At 29.3% G+C, this 27,562-nt stretch overlaps 1 protein-coding gene across 2 annotated transcripts; it reads right to left on the bottom strand.

The window, feature by feature from the left end:
• Positions 1–670: 670 nt before the first annotated feature.
• Hil (peptidase hillarin) lies at positions 671–27,562 on the bottom strand. Of its 2 annotated transcripts, none has more exons than XM_015323540.2 (12): positions 26,754–27,562; positions 18,721–19,138; positions 15,318–15,615; positions 8,810–8,926; positions 8,539–8,714; positions 7,650–7,890; positions 7,360–7,586; positions 7,058–7,279; positions 6,791–6,940; positions 6,456–6,645; positions 5,764–6,021; positions 671–4,388 (listed from the first exon to the last, which is right to left on the bottom strand). In XM_015323540.2, exons 2-12 carry the CDS (start codon positions 19,080–19,082, stop codon positions 4,077–4,079), a joined length of 2,553 nt encoding a protein of 850 aa, XP_015179026.1. In that variant the 5' UTR covers positions 19,083–19,138; positions 26,754–27,562; the 3' UTR covers positions 671–4,076. The 2 variants fall into 2 exon arrangements, with proteins under 2 accessions (XP_015179026.1, XP_015179027.1); XM_015323541.2 differs by lacking the exon at positions 26,754–27,562 and adding an exon at positions 26,452–26,492.

Below are 27,562 nucleotides of genomic sequence, written 5' to 3'. Positions count from 1 at the left end.
TATATATATTATGAAGATTGAAATAACAAACATTATCTAACGATTCATTTTTGACAATATCGTTTTAAATTACATTGAATTTATTTAGTTTATAATAATGTAGTGCGTAATAACTGATAAACTCATTTTTTATTAATTTTCACTTAGACCACTTTCATAATTATGGGCACAAATATGTATCGTTCTTCGTTTCGTTTAAAATTCAAAAGAAAATACTGGGCATTTTCGTTCATAACAAAAAAAATCGATTATCCAACACATTGAAATGTACAAGTTTGAATAATATCATTATACATTGTTCTCTTTAAAATATTATATTAAAAATTAATAAAAATATGAATTATTAAAGTGTACAAATTTAATTGAACGTTTTGATTAAACTAACTTTGTCAATAAAAAATTCTCAAAATGAAACAAACATCAAAGTCATCAAACATTTAAGTGCAATTTCTTCAGCAGGTATCATTGTTCAAATTTATGGAGATTTTATATAATATACATCACCTTCCCCCATGGAATTGGTACCTTCACACTATTCTTATCCATTATTAAATATTACAAAATTGTGTAATGTTTATAAGCTCTTTGTTAGGACAGAATATTTAAATAAAAATAATTACTGCTATTATTATCATAATCTTTATCTTTTTTTTATCAAACTACCTTGGCATTCAATTTAATTTTTATTTTTATTTAAACTTTATACAAGAATACCATATATATATTTCTTTCTCTTTTTTCTATTTTATCAAATATCTATAATTATTTATATTTATATTTATATTTTTAAATATATAATATATACTTAATACTAATATTTATAAAAAAGGAATTATTTTACATATAGGACTACATCTTAAGGTGTTAAAATAAAAAAAACAAGGGTGAGACAATTCATAAGCTCGAGTTAGACAAACTGTGAACACGAAAATGGTTCACACATCCACCTCATCATCTTATTTCTTCTTATTCTTATTTTTCCATAAGCGTCGTTAGAATATTTTTATTAACAAAATAGAAACAAAATAATTAAAAAAACAACATTTTGTTATTGAACAAATGGGAGATAGGATAAACTATAGCACCACTAATGTATGTTGCTTGATTGTATGTGATATGTATATGAATGTTGAAATACATGTATATATTGTAAGTGTATGGGTGTGTAAGTGAGTGTGGTTTTCTTTTAAAAAAATCATTGCCACGATGAAACTTCTCGTCGCGTTCTCATTTTTCAACTATGTGTGTGTATCGTTTTGAAACGTTTAGATATATATATATATATATATATATATATATATATATATATGTAACACACATGCTTCTTAAGTATATAACGTGCATAAATAAACTTATGTACATAAACGTCGTAGACGAGCATCTTTTTCGTATTTCCAGCCACCTCTAAAAAGCTTTAGAAAAAAAAATTTTGTTTAAATATAAATGAGCCTGAGCCTTAAATACGCTTTTGAAGGACGACGAATTTTCTTACGAAAGCGCATTTAACTTTTCTTATATATATATTATTTTAATTTATATATTTAGGTTAACTTAAAGTTTCTTCGTTTATACTTGAAATTCTTTCTCTTGACTATAAAATCATTTTTTTTATATGCAATTTTTAAATCGTTCGTTCTAAATTCGAATTTTGTTCGAATGGTGGAATTTGGTGGAACGATCGATCATTATAAAAACGTATACGGAATTCGGAAAGTAATTTCTTTTCTTTTTATCAATTTGTAAATAATAAAAGATGAAAATAATAGTTGAATTACGATGCAATTTAATTTCCTAAATTATTGGTGGGGTTGCATCTTGATGCAACGATAATAAAAATGTTATTCAATGTTATGTCAAAAAAAAAAAAATGAATTACTCAACAGATTTAAATGCAACAAGGTTCTAAATCACATTTGAAGTGTCTTCTATTAGAATATCAAATGTTTTGCAAGTTTAAATGCAAGGTTTCAATATCAATCAACGCGAGTTACAAAAATTAGTGAATCGTCTCATTTTGATGCAACGATAATAAAATGTTATTCAATGCTATATCAAAAAAAAAAATGAATTACTCAACAGATTTAAATGCAACAAGGTTCAGAATCACGTTTGAAGTGTCTTATATTAGAATATCAAATGTTTTACAAGTTTAAATGCAAGGTTTCATATCCATAATTACAATTAACAGAAATGTTCTGACCAAATAAAAAATTAAATTACTTTCCTTTTTCGATATACATTTATACAATTTTTTTTCTTTTTAGGTACGAACAGTAAAATTATACAAAATATTACGAAAACTTATTCTTATTGAATACACAAGTGCATTTCTTTTCTTTATCTTCCTGAATATTTTTCCTTTTTTTCTCGTTTTTGTTTTTTAATTTACGAGTAAATATGAAGAGATTAATCGGAAACGTTGCTATAAAGTACGCGTAGAATTATAAATTAAAAAAAAAAACGAATGGTGAAACATATATATATATATATATATTTATATATATAATAATATATAATAAATATTTTCAAATATTGTTGCAATAACGATTAAAATACAGTACGAAAAAACAAAACAAAAATATAAAAATACAAAGTGAGCTCCTTTTTATCGAGAGAGAGAGAACTCGTAAAAACGAAAAAAAAAATACGAATATGTTTACATGTGTATTGTATTCGAACGCTTTTATTTGTCATTATAAACGTGAAACTCGATACCACTACGATTTTATAGATTTGTATGTGTGTATAAATGTATGTATATTCGTATTTTATAAAACCACTCGACGAAATATTTGATAAAAGCTTATGTTGTATTTTTCATCGCTACTCCAACAGGAAAAATCATTTTTTTATCATACGCCAGCCACACTTTCTATGACGTACTAATTTCTTCATATCTACTGAAAAATTAAGTGCCCTATTTCTATCTCCTCCCCCCCCCTCCCTCTCTATCTCTCTTTTTTTTCTTTTGTTAAATTTATAAAAATTGTATTCAAAATATTTCAACCCTTAGAATGCTATGGACTATGGAGGGTAGAGGTAAGGAGTAACATCTCTGTATATGAAAAGTGTCCGTCGAAATCGAACCAATTGAGGTGGCGCCATATTAGCATCATGGTAAATTTTAAAGGAAGCGCCAAATATTATTAGAGTAGGATTGAGAAATAAACAATTACAATACATTTACAATTGCTACATTCATACCATACCAAGTGTCTACACCAGCGCAATTCTGGAAGGTTTTTGATCTGTTATTGACAGAAAACGCTGGACACTTTTTCACATTTTCTCCCATAAGAGATTTTACTCCTAACGTCTACCCTCCATACTATGGACGTATATACGTGTTTATTAACCTTTGCTTACCACCCTTCTTGGAGTAACACGCTTAGTACACCCGGGTCCTTTGGACCCGGGCGACAAAAATCGTTATAAAAAAGAAACTATTCCATAGATTTACTTCAAAATTTTTTTTTAAGACTTCTTTAATACTTACTTAAAAAGACTATATAGGTTTTATAGCTTTAAATTAAATTTAAATATGTTTAAAAAATTACCAAATTGGAACAATTGGGAAAAATGACTCAAGTTGCAAAAAAGGTCTCGGTCTTTTGGACCAAGTGTGGTAAGCAAAGGGTTAATATTAATGTAAAATAATATATTTATATTATATTAATTAATTAAATATTATAATTTATAATAATTTATATTTAATATTTATATTAATTAATTAAATAATTATATTAATATAACTATAGTTATTTCATTATATAACTATTTAATTTAATAGTTATAATTTATGTTTTATATTTATATTAATTAATTAAATTAGTTTATATTAATTAATTAAATTATATTCAGAACTCAAAATTTTAATTATTAAATATAATTTATTATTAAAATCTGTTTAATAATAAATTATTTTGTTCCTACAAAAACATTTTAGTTAAAAGTATTCAGCACTCAAAGGGTTAAAAAGATAGAAAAGAAATAAAAATGATCTTCTTATTTTGGTCATACCAGAAAAGAAAAAAAAGATTTTTCAGGTTTTTTTTCTTTTCTTTTTTCTTCACTTCTCAATTACGTTTGCTCGAATTGATGAGATACTTGCAACAGTGTGTCAACAAGTGTTTTTCACCAGTAACGTCATGCTGAGTTGTAGTAGGTCCAGTTGATTCTCTCGTGTAAATATCTAAACCATATTGACCTTCTTCCGGGAAACTTATCGAAAATGTTACAACATCGTCGTCAGCGATGGAATGTGCCACGAACTTAGACAATCGTTTTTCTTCTATACCATTTTTGTGTAGGGTTGCCATGAAATCGGTCAACGGTCGCGACATGCGAAATTGAATTTCCAATTCTCGTCCTGCGAATACTAAAGCTTCCTACAAATAAAAAAAAATAAAACAAAGATAAAAGCGAATATTATTCAAATATGAATCTCAATTACGAATATATATATGTATACATTTTAATATTAAAAAGAATTATTTTCTTTTCTTTTTTCATACACAACAACAAAAATGAAACCTCGTATTATCCTCGTTGGAAAAATAAATCAATTGTTTCGATTACATATTAAAGTATAATCTGCAAAATGTTATTTATAAAATTTGAATTAAACAAATACAAAAATAATGTATCTGTAAATTAATAACACGTACACATTTGATATAAAAATAATTCGTTAATGTTCTAACCATTGAATACCCTCTTTGTTTGAGCTATAATTTAAATATTATTTAATACATGAAAATTTATTTAATACTCGTTCAAAATAAGAACAATGCAAAGTATAAATTTGTTTGAAAAAAATTAAACTCGAATAAACAATTTTGATTTGATATTTTAATGGATAAAAATATTCAACTGAAAGTAATCACTGATCAAAAATGTTAAAATAATTAAAAATATTATTAAAATGTAATACCGTGTTTAATTTATCTTAATTGATTGTTAATTAATCGAAAGAAATGTGTATTGTTTTTTAAAAATATGTAATATATGTTAGGTGATGTTTCCTCTTCGAAATCCCCCGTTAAACTAACACTGATTGTTCTCTGTTTACGTTCTTGTATTCAAGGTTGTTTTCATTACTTTCACGAATGTTGAATCGAAGAGATAATTAGTTTACCGCTAAATTTCGAAAACAACGATACTCTGATCTTATACTGGATGTTTTCAAACAATAACATTGGGATCTCTAGCACTTGAATACGCTATCTGGTGGCTAAATTCAAAATTAGAATAGACAGGTCTAATTGCTACGTCACGTGGGATCTTTAGCACTTGAATTCGCTATCTGGTGGCTAAATTCAAAATTAGATTAGATAGGTCGAATTGCTACACCACGCCCCTGCCAGAGATCCCAATACACTTTTTTCTAAAAACACTAAACGGGAAGTTCAGCGTCAGTCATTTTTAACTGACGTGGCACTCAACGTGTTGACGTGTACCACCGGTAGTACACGTGGCACGGAACGTATTAATTAATTATCATTTAAGATATATAGAAGAACATTTTGCAGATTATGTTCATCCCAATACACTCATCCTTTCAAAAATACAAATGCATTTCTAAAAAAGCTCCCCTTTTTTAAACATTTTATCATCACAAATGTAACTTTGCTATATTATTTATATTTTCAAAATAATATTTCAAACATATTTTCTATTATTTTTGCATAATTTTCTTTTTTAAACATTAGGAAATAAAAAGAATCATAAATTGGGTTAATAAAAAATTGTAAAAAAAAAAACCTGATGAGTAATGGGTATCAATCCAAATAGTCTGGTAGCCTTGGTAGGACCCCATTCACCACTGGCACAATCCGGAAGTGGCACCATAACCGTTTGAAGTTCCTCGCAAGCGATTTTGAATTTGCACACGCTCTTAAACTTCATTGGTTCACCCGTCAAGTATTCCTTCGGCGTGACCGCGTTTGCAAATATGTCCAAGAGGAATGCACCCGAGCATGGGGCGTGCACTCGAAATGCAACAATGTTACCAACGACAGACTGCAAATATTTTTTTGTAAATGATCATTCAATCATTTCAATAATTTTTTTTTATATTTTATTATGAACAAAATCCTAATTAAAAATTAAATAATGCAATAACGCGAGAACGTTTTGCAAAATAACACAATTTTGTTAACACGTTTGGTGCTAAACCCTTTTTACCTGACTTGTCATTCAAGCCATTAATTTTGCTTTAACAAAACCAACCATTACATTTCATTATTAATTAATATATTCTTTTTTATATTTTTAATTATATATTTAATTACAAAATTAATTATTATTATAATATTTTAGCGCATTAAATAAATACGTGGCCTGAAGAACAAGTTTAACGTGTACCACTGGTGGTACACGTGGCACGGAACGTATTAACTAACTATAAGTTAATCATTTGTAACACGCGTTAGATTTTGATTGTTTTTTGTTACCTGCATGACGAAACGTTTCAAAGAGACCCCGTCATATCCATCGCCGTCGTTATCGTAAAATTTGAGATTATAGTGAAAAATGAGGGACGATTGCATGTGTGCGGGCATCGCTATTCTTACGGTCGCAGCACCGGTCGAATCCGTATACATAACGGCATTTGTATTCGTATCCGGAAAATAAAGGCCATATCTGCAAGCACAGAATTTATACGAAACGGTACTTTTTCACTGAACGGTTTGTACATATCTCTGATGTTGTTTAATGGTGTTGTTTAAGATCAATCTTAACAAATCTCAAAAGTCTACTCTGATTATACCTGCAAAAACATATTTACCTGAAGAACAACGAACGTACGAATGGTAATTCTTCGAAATCTTTCAATGTGATTGGTTGTTTCAGCAATTGCCAATCCTCTTGTAATGGGAAAAATTCGTAAATGAATTCTCTTGGATCCGTGAGAAAATAATGATCGTCGTACTCGTACCTAAATGATATTTTTAACATTTAAATCAATATTGAATTAATATTATAAATAATCATTGAATTTAGCTTATCACCAAGTGTCATATTCAATAAGATTTCAACAATATTTGTGTAATACCTTAGACTATCGTTCTTAGCTTTTGGTTGACCAGGACGTGGAACTTCTTTGGCATTTACAAGATGTCGAGCTCCCCAATTGCACTGAACGAATCTCCACGCACCAGCAACGTAAACAGCGTTCCAACTATTTCTAAACCTGTTGTCTTCGAAACATACACCTGGTTGATAACCGGCAGATTTACTGTACCCTTTGATAACCACGCAGTGCAAGCCAGCGTAGCTGAATAACAATATTTAATTACAAATTATATGAAGAGATTTTGTTCAACATTTATTTGAATCATTGGATGATCCTCCTACCTGCAGAGTCGTTTAAAAAGAACATGATAACTCTCAGTGCCATGTTTGATTCCTCTCAAAAGTCCCATAGGTGTGTCACCCCTCAAATTTTCATCAAATTGCATGGTATTTAAATTCTTAACAGTAATCCATCGAAATATCGTTCTTGCCTTTTCGATATCTGAACCACATCTGCTAACCAATTGACGTACCAAATCGGTAAACGTCTTTTGATCTTCTTGAGCAACCTACAAAATACAAATATTTTATAGTAAATTTGTTTTTGAATTGAAGTACAAGCTAATTCTCACCGAGATAGCAATTTGGTCCATATCCGCAAATTCCATGGGATCGTTGTAAATGTGATACTTAGCTAAAGCCGGTGGTTGGGGTGGTGGTGCTCGTGATGGATAAGGGGGTGGTGCTTCTTGAGTATAACCGTCACCCTCGTCAAGATACAAACTCTCTTGAAGCATATATTCGCTTCTTGCCTCGTTTATTAACTCCAACATTTCCGAACTTTGTTTCTCAACCAATGCTGCCGTTGCAGCTCTACAAATTCATTAACAATACCAACACTGATAATATAATAAATAGATTATTGTAATATATTACATATATATATATATTAATTATATGATTATATAATAATATATAATATATTATATAATAAAATTAATATTATTATTATAAATATAATGTATTTAAATATATTTATATTATAATATAAATTATCATATAATTTATAATATATTAAATATTATATATTATAAATTTATACAATATAAATATAATATAATATAAACAAAATAATATTATAATAAATAAATTAATAAGATCATTAATAAAGATCATAGTAAATATAATAAAATAGTAGGTATGTTAGTTTCATTTTTATATTTTTGAAATCTCATTTCATTTTAAAAGATTATATTTTTAAACTACAAATGAAAATTTTATTTAACAACAGGGCATTTGTTTATGAGAACACAGTTTGCGAAACGTATATATATATATATATATATTTCTGGTTTTTCATTAAAATAATGTACCATGGTAATAGTTAATTAGAATCGTTGAAGTTGGTTGGATTCTGTTCTTATTCTAAATAAACGCTCGACATTAACCGAGTATTATGCAAGTAAGACATCACTTTAATGATAAGCCATCTGCCATCTTAATTAGATAATGTAAACTTACCGTTCGTGTTCCAACATTTTCCTCGTGAGACTTTCCTTCTTTTTGTCTCTCCTAAGAGTCATGTTTTTCTCCAAGTCTTCCTTCTCCTGTTGAAATTGTTGGGTACGCGTTCTACCACCACCCTTCTCTCGTTCCCATCTTGCTGATAATTGTTCCAACTCTTTCTCCCATTCGTCCTTTTTTTTATTGTAATTCGATTAAGTTAACAAAAAACAAATAATTCAAATAATAATTATAAGTAAAGAAGAAAAAAAAAATTTGTTTTACGTACTCTGAATTCTTCTCTGATTCGTCTATCCTCCTCTTCTCGATAATGTGCAAACTTTCTGTACAAATCATCTTCCTCTTTGCGATGTTTCATCTCCAAACGTGTCTGCTCATCTCGATCCTGTCAAACAAATATTTTTAATAATAATCATATTATTATAATAATATTCTTCAATGGGTTGACAAAAGAAACTGATCAACTTTTATACTTTGGAAAAAAAAAAATGTGTTGAGATTATCTTCAGATAAAATGAAGGTTTATCTTTAAACGTTGATTGGGGAAAAAAAAAGGATTTTTTTTCAACCCATTCTATTTAAAATAACATACGGTAGAAAATTCATTAAAAAAACTAACAAATTTGTCGAGAAAAGCAAACATCTGTCTAACATCGTTCACCAAATGAATCGTTTCGAGGACATCAAAGTCCTCAGGTAGTCTCCTAATCATTGGAATCTACTCTTATAGATAAGTTTGATGGTTTTAGACTTCTACTTTTAATTGCACAAGATAGAAGAAAATTTTTTGTCAAAAGTTTTCTCTTCAACGTTCAAACTAACACTGTTTTCTTCTAACATTTAACTTCGAACCAATCGATTCGATTTATCAAACAGGTTTTACTACTGCAGGTTGCAATTAAATCATCGTTACGATACTATCGAATATTATTTATACTTTTACTAGGGGTGCCCCACCACGCGTTGCTGTGGCTCACAATCAGTCCGATACACACATCTTTAAGTCAACGAATTACCTTATACCGCCATCTGTTAGAATCTTATCAAACTAACAGAGATAATCATGACCCTTTGTTAATAAACAAATAATTCGCAATAAAATAATATTACGATTATAAATTGAGATATAAACTATCCTATCTTTCAAGTTGGATGAAACTGCACACAGTGTGCAAAATTTTATTAAAATCGGTTCAGTAGTTTAGGAGTCAATTGCGGACAAACAATGTGACACGTAATTTATATATATTAAGATAAGATATATACACACACACACTCAGAATATTAAGAAACATGCACAAGTACGAATAAAAAGTTTGTAGAAGTAGATAACGTGTGTTACACGTTTATTTATTCTTTACTTGTCACAATGAACGTTTGCTAACTTATGGTTAAGTGTAGTTCTTAACCTCGGTCGTCAAGTTTTTATTAAAACTACTTTCACAGGTTCGTTACTGCTTTCTTCCATCTATTTCTTCCATTTAGATCTCTTTCTATACTGAGTTCTACTTCGATAATTAATCTCCTTTCGATTTGGGAAAATTGATAATTGGGAAAACAAGAGTTGGATATAATTTTTCTTGGTTTTTTTATATTTGTAAAAAAGAAATAAAATAGGAAAGAGTGAAGAATATTGTAATATTAATAATATATTATTAAATATCTTATAAATATATTTTTTATAATAATAAATGAATTTTAATATATTACAAATATACCTATATTTATATTTATATATTAATATACTAATAATTATAATAGGCATTCACCTAATATATTATATATTTATACGATGTTATAGAAATTATTATACAAAAAATTATATTTCATTTTTATTATTTTTTTATTATTATTTTCAAGATAAGATAGAAAAAAAATGTGTATTACGTATTTGACAGAATAAATTAAACTATACTTTATGAGTTAAACGTATATTTTAATTAATTTTTTTATTTGATTATTTTTAATAGGAAAAAGAGAGTTTTGTTCGTTTTTTTTTTAGTTTTTTTTTACGTAATAAGATTATGAATCACGTTTTAAAAGGAGAAAAATTCTAGTTTTTACCTTTTATAGAAGATTTCTTAGGGGTAGGGGGTATTCCTCACTTTTTCTGGGTAAGAAGATATATACTACAAATCGATAGATTCTCTCAAGCAAAGATTCTTTTCTTTCTTTGGTTAGGAAAACAAGAAAAAAAGGAAAAAAATAAGACAATGAGTTTCCCTCGTTACTCAAATCGTTAGTACAAGGAAGTCAGAGTAGCGTGCAATAACTTCTCCTCCTCCTCCTTCTCCTTCTCCTCCTCTTATGCTTTTCCTGATACTTCGAAAGCGGAAGGAAGAGAAGCTTTCTTTATGTTCATCATGCAAAAGGGAGAATCATTTCCGTTGTTTATTCTAATTACAAAAATTACAAACAAGATATTCGTCTTTTAAATATACAACTACTTTTCTACCACTTCGAATTGAATTTGTTAAAAATTAACATTTTGTTTTAAATAAATATTCCTTTTACGAGAAAACGTAATGTTTTTTTGATTTGAGTGAAATATTTAAGAATAGAAAAATCAAATTTAAGAATAATTATTAATTACGTTCATACAAACACACACACATACATACATACATACATTTATGTAACATTTTTATTTTATTGAATTTATGATAACAAAGATGGAAGATAAAAAATCAAACAATTTATTCAAACATTTTTAATTATTCATCGAGCATCATATAAGTACTATGATTTCTTGATTAGAAGTAAGAAAAAAAATATAAATGAGAATTAAAAATAGAATTTGTATGCTCGTATAAAAACACATACACACATACACCTACACGTACACTTTTAATAAAATTAATAAAACGTAGAGAGAACAGAGAAGATAAGGATGGAATATTTTATTCATAGATTTTTTTTTGATATCATCGATATTGAATTTAGAAGAAGAAAAAGAAAAGGTGTATAAAAGAAAATAATGTATTTATAAGTTAGAGGTACTTTGCTTTCGTAGAAAAGCCAATGTTCTTAGGTTCTCGCCTTATTCTATCATTCGCGGTTATTCGAACGAACGTGTTCGTATGTGTGTGACGTAATCGTTGCGTGGGTATTTCTCTTTCTCTCTCTCTCTCTCTCTCTCTCTCTCTCTCTCTCTCTCTCTCTCTCTCTCTCTCACTTTGCCATTTCTTCATAGCAAAGCTTGGTAATGTAACCCACACGACGAAATTACTGTTATAGTAGAATCAACTATAATATTATTTAAAATAAACATTTCCAAAATAAAAATAAAAAGTCAATTCGTTTTTTTCATTTTGTGGACAATTTAATTTTTGGATAAATTTAAATATTGGTTTTTATTTCAATTTTTTTCGTTTATGAATAACAACAACAAAAATATATATGTATATATATATTTTCAATTTTTTAATTTTTTAATATATTATGAAAATATTATATATTAAAATATTAATTTCATTTATAATTAGTAGGTGATTATATAATATAAGGTAATATATAAAGTAATATATATATATATATATATATATATATATATATATATATATATATATATAAATACTTATTATATAATATATAATATATATAAGTATATATAATATTATATTATATTATATTGTATATTATGTATAATATAACTTTATAGTATTATATATATATTATTATTATTTATTTATTAATATTATAATATTTTTTATAATATTATAATATATAATATAATATAATATAATTAATAAATAAATATAATATAAATAATAAATAATAATAATAATAATAATACTATAATATAATTAATTAATAATATATATATATATATATCGAAATCTCATTCGAATGGGATATCCAGCGTTAGATATTAACTTAAAAAAATGAAACAAAAATGTAATACACTTGTGTATCACGCGTAATCATTAGGAGGGGATGGCCCACGTTGTTTTTCGTTTCCTTGTACTACGCATACCCATACATAGTATGGTGTGTCTCTCTCTTTCTTTCTTTCTTTCTTTCTTTATCTATCTTCTCATGGCATTTACAAGATATCTCGCAAAAATGGCAATCCACCAAATCGTATTTTGCTGAACAAGCATGCGCAAGCAAGCAAGCAAGCAAGCAGCAACACGCGCGAAAGCGGATTATAAGAGAAAACGTTTCGATAGTAGAGCGACTAGCGGTTTGTTCTTCTCCTCCTTCTCTTTCTTCCTTCTTCTTCTTCTCTTACCCATTTGCAATTCTTCAAGAGGAGAGACCCCTTGAACGATGGGAAAAACGGCAAACTCATTTTCATGTAAACATCGTACCCTCCTTCGAGTATGTATGCGTCAAGTGTGTGCGTTACACATTCCCAGTTCCATCAAAAACCGATCGGAAACATTTCAACTTGATGTGGAATTTTGTTCTTTTTTTTTGTTTTTTTTTTTTGAAGAGGGTTTCTTTTTTTTTCTGAAGATATCGGCCATTTTTTCGGTCTGTCTATATATCTCTTTCTCTTTCTTTTCAAAGTTCCTGAGAGAAACGCATGTAGGATTCCACACGCTCGTCCGACTCTCTTGAAACTTCCAGGACCGGTTTACACACCGAGAACGATTTATCTTCGGCTTTTTTTTTCTCTTTTTATTTTCTTTTTTTTTATCTTTCCAAGTCGGACGACGGGTGGGAGGAGCAGAGAAAAAAAAATAATATAAAAAATAGGATTATATTAGAAAAGAAAATGACTAAATTTACTTAGGATCTTTTTCCTATTTTTGTTTTTTTTTGGTTCATTCTTACGAGAAGAAAATATAGCAACTTATTAGATTATTAATTAATTAATAAATAAAATATTATATTAATTATTTAATAAATTATATAAAAGCAACTTATATATTCAAATTAACTCTTATTCATCGCATATATTCGATCAAATTGAAAAATATTTCTGTTGCAATCCGTTCGTTTTGACTAAAAAAATTGTTATAATTATCGTTTAATATGACACATTAAATATATCGTAATATTTAAATAACGCGAATATAACAAACAAACGATAGTTTTTATAAAATGGGAAAACTATGCGTGTGGTAAAAGAAGAAAAAAAAGAAGAAAAAGAAGAAGAGTACCGCTAGAGAATCGCAAGTAGAAACATTTATGCGTTTTAATATACAGAACCTGTTTAAGATAACGTACAGGATAAGATCATCTTTCTCTCCTTCTCTTTATCTATTATAAATAAATTTCTCATATATTATATATCTAACATAAAAAAAAATTCAAATACCTTGATACGATTGAATATTCAACCTATGTTTACTAAAACATTTTTTATTCAGTAGTGTATCCTATCTTCTTAATATATAAAAATTATGTGTCACGTTGTTTGTCCGCAATGGACTCCTAAACTACTAAACCGATTTTAATAAAATTTTGCACACTATGTGCAATTTCATCCAACTTGAAAGATAGGATAGCTTATATCTCAATTTATAATCGCAATATATATTTTATTGCGAATTATTTGTTTATTATCAAAGGGTCATGATTATCTCTGTTAGTTCGATAAGATTCTAACAGATGGCGGTATAAGGTAATTCGTTGACTTAAAGACGTGTGTATCGGACTCACTGATTGTGAGTCACAGCAACGCGTGACGGGCACCCCTAGTATACCATAAAAATTTTGAATATTATTTTCTGAACACTCTGTATATAACTCGTGTACATTAATTATTCTAATATAACTAAAGTACATTAAAATATTATAAATAATTGTTAATTGATCGTAAAAAGTGTGAATTGTTGTTTAAAACCACCAAGTATATGATCGGAATACCTTCTTCCACTTCGAAATTCACCTGCAGACTGACACGTTGCCATCTATGACAAATCTTTTATTCAATGTTGTATATATAACTGTCAGAATATATGCACATGAATAAAAATGATCAAATCATAAAGTTATAATCTTAAATTCTATTAATTAATTAAATTATTCCCGTTATACATATGCACAACGTTCTGAAAGTCATATAAAAAAGTTCCTACAAAAGAATTTTTATAGATGACAGTCTACCAGTCTGAAGGTGAATTTCGAACGGGGAAGGTTTACAGAACGTGCATTTCGTGTTTTTTAGTAACAATAGATACTTGCATCGATTAATTAACAGTTTTTAATGCTTTAATGCATTCTACTTACATTACAATAATTATACATGTGTATTAATTTTTTTAAATAATTAATCTTTAGAGCTAATATTAAATTCGAATATTACAAATACAAAATTAATGAATGAACATTTAAAAAATAATTAAAGTAGCATATAAATAAATCTTTTTAATGAATTTTAAAATATTTTGTTCGTTTGCAAGCTGATCTACCGGATTGATTAGAGATAAAAAAAAAGAATATAATAATAAAAAAAAAAAATATGGTTGAATTATTTCATGGTCGTAAGCGTAAACACGAAGAGTACTTTGCTTGATGGAAAATAAAAAGGAGGCCGCGTGCAAGAAGAGTGGAAGAGGGACTCGACATAGTAAACTCTCTCGTCCTAATACGGCGATGACCACAGGCTCTCCTCAAACCTTCCCCCAAACCCCCCCAACCCCCCGAACCACCACCTCTTGTGCTAAGAACGTAACACACACTCACAGATACACACGTAGCAAACGTAACACGTTACGCGTTCAGTTTTAGTCTTTTACGTACTTCACACACATGCACACATATATTTATTCATGTATAATATTTTATTACATAGACATATACAAATACATGCAATGACTCACCAGATAATAATCGATGGGTTTCTCGCGAGCTTTGCTATAACCCTTTTGAAGTTCCGTTTGTTTGAGAGCATGCGCAATGTGTAACGCACTAGCATCGAATCTACCATACTGGTAACTTCCGTCTTGTGCATGATGATTATGGTGATGATGCTGTTGATGATGACTATTATACGGTGATGATGCACCACCACTACCACCCCCGTGGTAATCTCTCCCTTGGGACGATGAATTTGTAGCTGGGGGTGAACCGTGTCCGTTCAAGTGCCTACCATAATTAGGGGAGTCTACGTTATCGTAACTGCAACATATGTAACACAAATCATATATTAATCAAATATTACTTTTATATTTTTGAAATTATTTGTCATTTTAATTTTGTCATGTCAATTCATTTCAATTGAATTTTTTGGGGGGAAAAATTTATGCAAGCTTGAAAAACAATTCTATGAATAATTAAATAACAAGACACGAAGATACAACTTATTAGATTTTCAGTGATGATATATATATATATCATCACTAAAATATGATATTATATATATATATATAACGTGCAGGTAGAAGAAGTCCACATAACTTCTCTAGCGTAAAATTAGTTTTATTGTGCAAGCAACAGGTAGAAGAGTATCGTTTAAATAGTAAGTGCTACTACCTATATATAGTATAGTTAGTATCGGCTTAGTTAGCAGCGTGTATATATGTATAATTATTTGTATGTAGGTGTTATGTATGTGTAGTAGTTTTCTAGTATATTGCATCTCTTTCTATCTGGCAATGAATGGGACCACAAAGTTGTCCTTCGATTTGAAACTTGGTAGTGTTACATGTTTTAATGAGAAAAGGCAGTCACGTTTAACATTTGAAGTCCCTTTACAACTTGAACAGACCGACTATTCTAAATACCTGTCAAGTTGTTTTCTTCTACACACACATACACACACACACAGACCATAATCTATTCCATTCTATAATCATCTATAAATACAATCAGAAATGTTTCTCAATATTTATGATTGTTAAGACATTACGTGTAGATTTAAACAATCATTGTATTAATAAAAAACAAATTTTTTATTGAAATTATTTTTATATTTAATAATAGTTTGTAAAAAACTTGTTCAAAACCATTCATCTCTCTTGCACGGGGAGGATTTGTGCAAACTGGTCAAACTTTTTAGCCGTTAGCGTATTATCTCTATATATCGTATAAAATCATTCGCATGAAACGTGTTACTACGAGATTGGTGTATACACTAACACATATACGAATCGTGAGAAAAATATTTCATTCTGTCTCTTTCTAACGTGTTGTTTACGAAGTAACACAACAGTTCTCGGGGAGGTCGTTCATTCACTTATATATGCTGGTAGTTACGAACTCTCCTCTTTCTCTCATACACACAGAAATAAATATACATACTGTTATACATGCATGAAAAAAAAGATAGAAGGAAATAACGCCTACGTATAAACAACACGAGAAAATATACAGGAAGGGTCAAAAGTTTCTTTTATATACCCACGGCGTTTTATTACGAGTCCGAAAAATAGTTGATTTTAAAAATTAATTAAAATTTTGTCTCACATTGTATCGTATAACAACGTGAGTTTCTAAAACATCAATTCATGAAAAAAAGCACCCAAAAAAATAGCAAATATGCATATAACACATATTATATATTAATATATAAATATAATAAATTAAATAAATATAATTATTAAATATATATTATTAAATATATATAATTATACTATTTATTTATATAATAAACTATATATAGTATTATACTATACTATATATTTTAGATTTATTTAACACGTTCTCGCCAGGCCCAAAATTCGACTGTCGGAGCGCCGTAACGTAAAGAAGCGATAATTAGAAATATCAATAATACAACCCGAGTATTATGGTATTACATTATTATATTTTATTTATGGAAAATAATAAAATATAAAAATATCGTTTATTTACCGAAAATAATAATAAATAAAATCCAACTAAAAATCCTATAACTTCAACAAGAAGAGCGTCACCGTATGCGGTGATGAAACCCCCGAGGAAGCATACCTGTCACCGTATATGGTGAAATGGCGACGAACGTGTTAAATAGGAAAAAGAATATAAAATATTATGACATTACAAATTGAAATCCAAAGTTGTGTTGATGTTTTACATACTATTGACCAACCTACTACTATTTTCACGTAAAAGAACTTTTCTCTTCTTCACAATCAAAATAAATTTGCCGTTTCGATGTTTCACCAAGCGAATCGATATAATCTAGCTACGATTTCCTCGCTTTCCCTTCCTCCCTTTCCTACTCTTCGTTTTACCTTTTACAGACGATTCCTTGAAGCATTATAGAGAAACACGAAACTACTATATTCTACTCTATTCATCCCGATCATCTTCCTGAACGTTAAATTAACTGTGTAAATTTCTCATAGACGTTGTCCTCCATTTACCAAGTTCCTTTCCCTCCCACCCCCAACCCCCATTCTCTTTTTTTACACTCTCGTTACTCGTACTAACTAATTATGCAAGAAAACATTACTATGATCGATGAAAGTAAATAACTTTCTTAACACATTGAGAATGCCACGTCAGTCATTAATGACTGACACTCAACTATATATATAAATTACGTGTCACGTTGTTTGTTCGCAATAGACTCCTAAACTACTAAACCGATTTTAATAAAATTTTGCACACTGTGTGCAGTTTCATCCAACTTGAAAGATAGGATAGCTTATATCTCAATTTATATTCGCAATATTATTTTATTGCGAATTATTTGTTTATTAATAAAGGGTCATGATTATCTCTGTTAGTTCGATAAGATTCTAACAGATGGCGGTATAAGGTAATTCGTTGACTTAAACACGTGTGTATCGGACTCACTGATTGTGAGCCACAGCAACGCGTGGCAGGGCACCCCTAGTATATATATATATATATATATATATATATATATATATATATATATATATTACATCGAAATAAAAAAAAGAAATAATATATTGGTACCGTTCAGTAATACAATTTTAATAAAAAAAAAAATGAAACAATCAACGATACATCATGGGTTCAGAGGGGTCCATTCAAAGATCCATGACTGACCCATATAAGAGTCATGCTACGATACACACACACACACACACACACATATATATATATATATATATAATACGAAGAGAATATCTATGAGACAATGTATTCGTTTAAAAGGATGTAATTAACTAAAAGGGTTAATAAATGAAGCTAATAACTTTTTTTTAAACGAACAATTGTGATACTTATTGACGCAACTTGTTTCATATTTAGAACGAATAAATCCTATAGATTTTGTTTACTGTATATATTAAATAATAAAAATGTTAATTAAAAAAGAAACAAGCTTACCAAGGTGGATAAGCAGCACGCGGTGACGCACCACCAGCCCTGATTTGTTCGTTGACGTAACCACTTCTCGGTACGTTCAAAGCACTTCTTATACCAACACTTGAACCATCCAATGTACCTGGTCCTGGTTTTGGCACGTGACTGCTACAATAAACCTCCTTGTCGTTTATCGTGTGCTGATTGTTATAATAAGTCTTCAGGGTTAACTTAGTACCACAGATCGCACACTTGAAACAACCAGAATGGAAGAACGTGAAATCTTTCAAAGGGCCGACCCTGTCGACTTGATAAACCGTCTGGGCGCATCTCAGGCACGTACTCTCGTAAAAATTTGGTCGGTACATGATAATCTTTTCTAGCATATGACACTTAAACGTCTAATTTCCAAATCCACCGAATACGACGTCGTTCCTGCGACCTACAAATATTTTACAATAAATTATTATTATTATTTATATTTTATATTTATTATTTATAAATTAATAATATAATAATTTTATTATTTATTAAAATAATTTTATTAAATTCTTATCATTAAATTACACGTGCTAATTGTTACCCAAACATTTCCCTCCCATCCTTTAGTTTTATTTGTAACGTTGCAAAACCACGCAACAAATTATTATTATTATTATATTTAATATTATTATATAATTTATATTATATATTATTATTAATTATTATTATATTATAATATAATAATTATTATAATATATATATTAATATATAATTATATAATTAATATATATAATTAATATATTATTATTTATATTATATATTAATATAAAATTAAATAATATAATAATATCAAAATAATTTTTTAAATTCCTATCATTAAATTATACGTGCTCATGTTAAATAATTTAAACCTATTTTCCTCCACCCACATATTTATTTGCAAACGTAACAAAACCACGCATGATCAGAATACAAAATTAGGTGTACTCTAAAGAATTATGACATTATTATTAACAATATTTTTACGTAAGCGAGAAATACGTTCAATGGACGAAGATAAAATAATTTCCGGAATGATTATGTCATCGTATTACGAACCAATGACGAACGTAATAGAAGAAGGAAGAGGAGGAGGAGGTGGAATAAGTTAGATAAAGAGGTCGCCGTTTATGTTCACCGATACTTTCTTACCACCCAACACACACATACATATACTTATACATACATAACATACACCGATTTATAACTACCTTTTACTTCTTTTGCAATACGAATCATCATCGATAATCTTTTCTCATTTGTTGATTTCATTATTTTTCTATCTCGATTATTTCGTAGCTAGGTTGAACACTATGGTGGGTGGGCTATTGCAGCAGCAAAATTACAACACACACTTTTTTTTTTTTTAATAACCTCGATATACCAAGAATCAGAGAATCATCATGATTTTCTATCTCTCTCTCTCTTTCTTTCTTGTTTTTTTTTTCAATTAAAATTTTTTTCATCATTATAAACAGTTAACGTTTCATCGTAGTTCCTTTTCTTACGCGTAAAGACCGATTAATCAATTTCATAAATGATCAACGGTACTTCTCACAACATACCTGTTTAATACATGTGTGTGTGTGTGTTTGTGTGTGTTTGTGTGTGTGTGTGTTTGTGTGTGTTTGTGTGTGTGTGTGTGTGTGTGTGTGTGTGTGTGTGTGTGTGTGTGTGTGTGTGTGTGTGTGTGTGTGTGTGTGTGTGTGTGTGTGTGTGTGTGTGTGTGTGTGTGTGTGTGTGTGTGTGTGTGTGTGTGTGTGTGTGTGTGTGTGTGTGTGTGTGTGTGTGTGTGTGAGTACATGTGAATTCTATTAAACGGTTAATTAAATTTTTTCTCTAATTAATTTTTTAACTTGTGAATGTTTAATAATTCCAAAAAGAAACAAAATGTGTAACGAAACGTATTGGATGTTTCTCTCTCTCTCTCTCTCTCTCTCTCTCTCTCTCTCTCTCTCTCTCTCTCTCTCTCTCTCTCTCTCTTTTGCAATTCATCTTCGGATATGTTAGTCGAGAGTGCGACAATAGGAATTACGACACGGTTGACAACCATATAGAGCGAAACTGCATCAACCAAGCGAAACTCTCTCACGCATCACCGCATCGTATTTTTCCAACGAAACGAACCAAACGGACTCTTCCTCGCTACACTTGTCTATTTTTTTTTATTTCTTTTACTATCTATCTCTCTCTCTATCTATCTATCTATCTATCTATCCATCCATTCATCTAGCTAGCAATCTCTCTCTCTATCCCTCTCTCTCTCTCTCTCTCTCTCTCTTGTTCTTTCTTTCACGATGCAGAACTAAAACGAGCTTTGAAAACCGAGAACATATTCCTCCTCTAACAGTATCAGGACAGAAATTCAATTGAAATTGATCCGACAACCTGTTTCCCTTATCGTTAGTTAAACTCGAAGCTCGTCGCGAATAACTCAAGTTATTATTTTATTATTTTTTATTATTATTCTATGTGTATACGTTATTTATAGTTTTAAAAAAAAGTATATATAATTATAATTGATTCATCATATAAAATCCTAGATTATAAGCCAAAACGTTTTACAAAATCAAAACAGGTTTATAAATTTTATTCTACGTGAAATTATGATATCAAATTGTGCAGTATGCATCAACGAAAAGATAAATAAGTAAATGTAAAAAAAAAAAACAATATAATCTGCATCGATTCACATTTTTAAACGAAATAAATTGATGAATACGCGAATAGAAAAAAAATGAAAAAAGAAATGTGTACAGATCACACACGGTAGAAGTGAAACCTTCAAAGAAAACTAAGCTTCGAGACGTGAATATATCGAAATAATTGAATTGTAATACAGTGCCATCTATTGAAAGAACCTTACAGTACCTAGATAATCTCTAAATAAAAATCTTTAAATTAGTAATAAAAAATAATTAAAATAAAATCACGATAAAAATTATGCTATGAGCTAAGTTGGAAAAAATCACGTGAAATAAAATAAATTTCATTAAAATAAATTGAGTAGTATCGGAATTATTAGTAGACAAACATATTGTGACACTGAATTTTTATATATAGAATTTTATTAATTAATTAATTAATATATAGAATTAAATAATATAGAACTAAATTATATTATGAATTTTATTAATTAATTAATTATTTTTTGTTTCATCGGTTTCACGTTCTTCCGTTTCACGATTTTCAAATCACCCTGATTCTAAAAAAGTTTTCACTTCAAAAACAAGAGAGAGAGAGAAAAAAATAGATAGACGTTTCAGAAAGTTGCTCTCTTCCGAAGAGCGAACTCGCAAAAGCCTCTTGCATACCGAAGCGCATCGAGAGAAAGCATTTCGTACGTTATTTTCGTGATCAAAAACGTCGACGTATGCGTGTCGCGTCTGTTCCGATAATGATCATCCTCCTTTCTTCTCGTTAATCTACTTCGCCACGTGACTTTTATTATTCTGCTTTCTTCTTTCTCTAATAGTGTTTTATTGTTCCGTTGTGTTGTTGTTCTTCTTAATGCACCCTATCTATCTATGCATATATATTATATGCACTTATGCACTTATACACTTTCAACAACAACAACAAAATCTTCATGTAATTCTTTCTATGTTTACTTGTAAATTATTTTATTTAGGTTTTTAGGTTTTTTGAAGTGAAAACTTCTTTAGAATCAGGGTGATTTGAAAATCGTGAAACGGAAGAACGTGAAACCGATGAAACAAAAATAATTAATTAATTAATAAAATTCAATATATAATTTAGTTCTATATTATTTAATTCTATATATTAATTAATTAATTAATAAAATTCTATATATAAAAATTCAGTGTCACAATATGTTTGTCTACTAATAATTCCGATACTACTCAATTTATTTTAATGAAATTTATTTTATTTCACGTGATTTTTTCCAACTTAGCACATAGTACAATTTTTATCGCGATTTTTTTTATTAATTTTTATTACTAATTTAAAGATTTTTATTTAGAGGTTATCTAGGTTCTGTAAGGTTCTTTCAATAGATGGCGCTGTATTACAATTCAATTATTTTGAAGCTTGGTTTTCTTTGAAGGTTTCACTTCTACCGTGTGTGATCTGCACACATCTTTTTTTTTTTTATATATAAAAGAATGAATAATAATTTAATAATTTTTTCAAGAAAATAGATTAATTATTGTGACACACACATACACACACTTTGTTAAGTTAAATGTAATTTTGTTGAAAAATTGTAAAAATTTATAAACCTTGATAAAAGTAATTTTTATTTTATTTTACTTGTTATAAATTTGATCCACCATCACCCGTACAGGAATTCACATTATTCTATTCTATTTTTTTTCCTGTGTATTTAAAACCCTATAATTGTTATGTTAAATTGAATAAATTATCAAACACATCATTTTATACATTTGATATTTGTTTATAATTCGATAAGCTGTTTTTATTTATTAAATCAAATCTCATTCTTCTTTTTTTTCTTCTCTCTTCATCTATTCAAGTTGTGCATATATGTGCTACGATTATTATTATTATTATGGGAAATAACTTGGAATATCTTAGAAAAAATTGCAACTCGTTGAAATATCACTTATCGTACGAGTTTATATACATAATTGAATAGGCGAGGCTAAAAAAAAAACCTTACGGGTGCAGTCGTTCGTGGAAATCCAAAATAATGAGAGAGATAAGAAGAAAAAGAGGAAAGAAAGAAAATAAATAAAAAGAGATATATACTACACTTCCGGAATCTTCGGAATGTACTTTAGTATAATACTCTAAAAGATTTGAGTAGTATTCAGCAAGGAAAGACTATTAAATTTGTTTTTTATATCTTTGAATACATTTTTATTTTCTTTCTTTTTGTTTTTGTTAACATCCTAGTACTCAAATGAATATTTTGAATAATATCATTGAATTTAATGTAATAACCGTATGTAAATATCATTGCTCATCGTTCTAATTACCATTTATAATTTCATTTAATTTCTATCTTTTTCGGAAATAAATATTATATATTACATAGTTATATAATATTATATATATTTAAATATTATATACTTATTTTTCAAAATATACAAATGCATAAAAAGAGAGAGAGAGAGAGAGAAAGAAATAATAAATGCAAAAGAATTCAAATATTAGGTCGAGTCATAAATAACTTCCGATGCGGCTATGTAGAATCTATTTTTCGTATTTATCTATTCTAAGTCACCGAAACAATCGGATTTTCAATATCACTATATAGATGAGGATTCAGTTAGTCTTTTGTTAACTTTTTTATGCAGTCAATGTTACATTTCACCGTTTTTCTTAACCACTGAAATGGATAGTAAAAAGTGCATATTCGACATGTAATGCTTTAGGAATTGAAACAAGGCAATAGCACTAAGGTGGCAACTGAAAAAATATGCAGCGTATACGGTGCAGGACTGATAACTGATAGGGCAGTCAGAAATTGGTTTGTAAAATTCCGTTCTGGAGATACGATCTTAAAAGATGAACCGAGTGCAGAACGTATTTCCGACTTTGATGAACCTTTTAAAGGTAATATTGGAGCAAAATCATATAAATACGTTCAACAATTGCAAAGAGTGCAAAGAAAACTCAATGAAAAGTGTCTTGTACTTATCAGTCGCAGAAACGCTATTCTTTGTCTCATAAAAAACGGAAGTTATTTATGACTCGATCTAATATTTAAATCTCACACTTACTTTAAATTATATACTGATGATAATACATAAATATAGAAAAATATGTAATTGTACTATTTTATTATCTTTGTCTTTGTTGGTTTGTATTTAAAAAAAAAAAGAAGAAATAAAAGAAGAAATAAAAAGAACTTTCCTTTCGTAAAAGAGAATCGGTGCATCATCGTCGTCTCGCGTAATTAACCGCAACGATTTTTAGGAGAAATCCTTTCCGATAGAATGCCCGCTTTCTATGATGATGATGATAGAAGTTCTTTACGGAAGTAGAGATAAATAACAAAAAGAAAAAAAAAGAAAAGGAAGAGAAGAATAATACAATACACACACATACACATACACATAAACACACGTGTGGTGAATATTCGACGCGAAATCGTACGATCGAAATCGTCGAGGCAAACTTCCTCTCTTCGTTAAACTTATGCGAATGTTCGTTGATATGAAAAAAAAAGCAAAAAAAAACAACAACAAAAAGAAAAAGAGTTTCTAATCAAAATTAGAAATACGAACATTAACATATACTTATTTTTATAAATCTCATAAATTTCATTTATTACGCGAGCGACTTTCTTTTAAATAAAACTTGAAATTTGATCAAGTCTCTTATATTTTTTTTTTGAAATCATATATTAGCAATAAATAAAATAATATTAGATAAGTTTATCTAATTTCTTTCTTTATACTATTTAATAAATACTTCGCGAATGAACGACATCTATGATAAGTGCTTTTACATTAATTATTCAGGCGCATTCCGATAACGTACGAGTAAAACATTGCTGATGTTCGAGGTCACCTTTTCCTAGTTAGAACTAGGTGTAAGTATGCAAAGGTGTATAGTAAGAAAATAATACTGTGTAGTTATTTAGTATACTCGCGATGTATACACGCGAACGATCACGCACACATGTCCCACCTCCTCCCATCTTCGGGAAGTGTTTAAGATGAAAGAGAAAATTTTCTTCAAAAATAATCCTGTGTATTATGGAAGTCACTTTACTATGTGACACGTGTATATGTGTCTATATATGTGTCTATATATGTGTCTGTATATATAATTTTGTTTTTAAAGTACAATTTTTTATAAACTTACTGCTGTTAATTTTATTTTAATTTTGTTTTCTATAAACTTGAAACATTTCACGCTGGCGACTCTATTTTTTTATTATTAAATACCAAATTTTTTATTACCAAATATCATCGATCAAATAAATTAATATAATATTAATTATATATAAATTATATTAATTATATTAAAATATTATATATTTATATTATATATATATTATTATTAAAATAAATTAATATTAGGTTGATGAACTATGAATATAATATAACCAACGAGCATCGATATACAACATAGGGGAAAAAAAAAGAAATGAAATTAGAATTATTTACGGTGTTACTTAACGCTCGCTAAAATGACCGTTAACATACTCCCCCACCTCCTCCTCATCCACCTCCTCCTCTTCATTCTTCGTGAGTTTCTCCTCAATGGAATTCCTTCTTCTCGTCGGTAAAGGAATTCCAAAAGGAATAGAAGATATAAAGAAGAGGTAAACGTTAAGGAAGAAGATAAAGTAGTAGTAGTAGTAGTAGAGAGAGGGGGGTTCCCTTCAGATGTCCTCCTCTCGTTCTTATACGCAGACAAACTCGCGTCTTTTTTGTAACCCGGTTACAAAAGTGCAAGAGATTTTTCGTTGAAGAATCAACAACAACCAAACGGATCGATACGAATTCCCGTTTTGCCGATAGTTTTCTCTCTTCTCTTCTCTTCTCTCGTCGACCTTAAAAGACTCGCGCACGTTTGAGGAGAAACTCTTTCGAGGAATCCTGTCAGTAAGATTCCTCCTCCTCTCTCTCTCTCTCTCTTTCCCTCTGCCTGACATCTTTCGAATCGTTCAAGTAAATATCTTTCTACGTAAAGTTCTCTCTTCTCTCTTTTTTACCCCCTCTCCCCTCTTTTATTCTCACTCACTTACTTACTTACTTACTAACTTGCTAACTTACTTACTTACTTACTTACTTAGGTTAGTGACGAACGTGTGCTTACGAACGCGAAGCAATTGGAGCACGATAAAGGAAAAAAGAAGGAGGCTACAACATCGACGCAAGGTCAGATTCTTCTTCCCACCCTAGCCGATTCCCTCTCCCTCCATCACCACCCCCCCCCTAAGAGTGAGAGCCTCCTCAGCCTACCTCTCTTTGCTCGCTTGCTTGCTTGCTTGCTTTCTTTCTTTGCTGCTACTCTTGGAGAACGCGAGAAACAGCAGCAGCAGCAACAGCAGCAGCAGCAAAGCCAACTACACGTTCTTTCAAAATACTTACGCGTTTTCATAATCCTTGTTCCTCCTTTGACCGAACCGTATCCTCTTCTATTACCTGCAACATCCTGTGTGTGTGTTTTTTTTTTTTTTTTTTTTTTTTTTTAAGGAGACAAATGTTCACTTCTAACGAATGATCAGATTTTTTTTTATCTTCTCGTAATCATCGATGTTGAATAATAAAACATTGAAACAAATTCTTCTTCTTCTTCTTCTTCTTCTGATTGACTTGTGTGTATCTTCCGGTTACGAGTCCACGATGGTTACGACCGTGCGTTGAAATCACCGAACGTACCGAGTGTATGTAGTCCAACTAAGTATCCTACTATCTCTTTTTAACTCGCACCGAAATTAGTCTTTTTAATTCGCACCACTTTCTTCCCGCATACCACAAGCCGTCGTACATGAACAACAAGTTCGAATTAATGAAAAACAGGAAGGACAAAAATACGGAAGGTCGTGATAAAAGAGAGCGTGTCTCCAATACCAAGCAACTAACCAGACACCTGTCCTGAATCGAAGTGTTTGATCTATCTAGGACAAAGATGCGGTTCGACGTGTTTTCTTAAAGGGCCTTCTCTCTTCTTACGTGCATGCGTGCGCAAACTTGCCCTTCTTTTCTTTTAAACTTTCAACCGTGAATTAAAAACTTCCAGACAATAAAATGGTCAGAGTATAAAATCGAACGAAAAAAAAAAAATTGTAAAAAAAAAATATGAAAAGAAAAAACAAATAATAAAATATTAGCGAACGATCACACGGACAAGTTATAAACGAGACGATTAAACTTCTAATCGTCCACCTGCCTTCTTC

This window comes from Polistes dominula, unplaced genomic scaffold (assembly GCF_049000335.1).
Source record: "Polistes dominula isolate Pdom_NZ unplaced genomic scaffold, Pdom_raw_medaka contig_373, whole genome shotgun sequence".
Lineage (NCBI taxonomy): Eukaryota > Metazoa > Arthropoda > Insecta > Hymenoptera > Vespidae > Polistes > Polistes dominula.
The sequence above is the reverse complement of the archived record's forward strand: the minus strand, read 5'-3'. Positions and strand labels throughout refer to the sequence as shown.

Excerpts from the sequence above, each read along its gene's own strand:
- Hil (XM_015323540.2), bottom strand. The coding sequence starts at position 19,082 with ATGCTAGAAAAGATTATCATGTACCGACCAAATTTTTACGAGAGTACG. Across the intron at positions 15,616-18,720 it reads CGTGCTGCTTATCCACCTTG|TTACGATAACGTAGACTCCC; the intron begins GTAAGCTTGTTT and ends CATATGTTGCAG. Across the intron at positions 8,715-8,809 it reads GAATCAGAGAAGAATTCAGA|GACGAATGGGAGAAAGAGTT; the intron begins GTACGTAAAACA and ends AATAAAAAAAAG.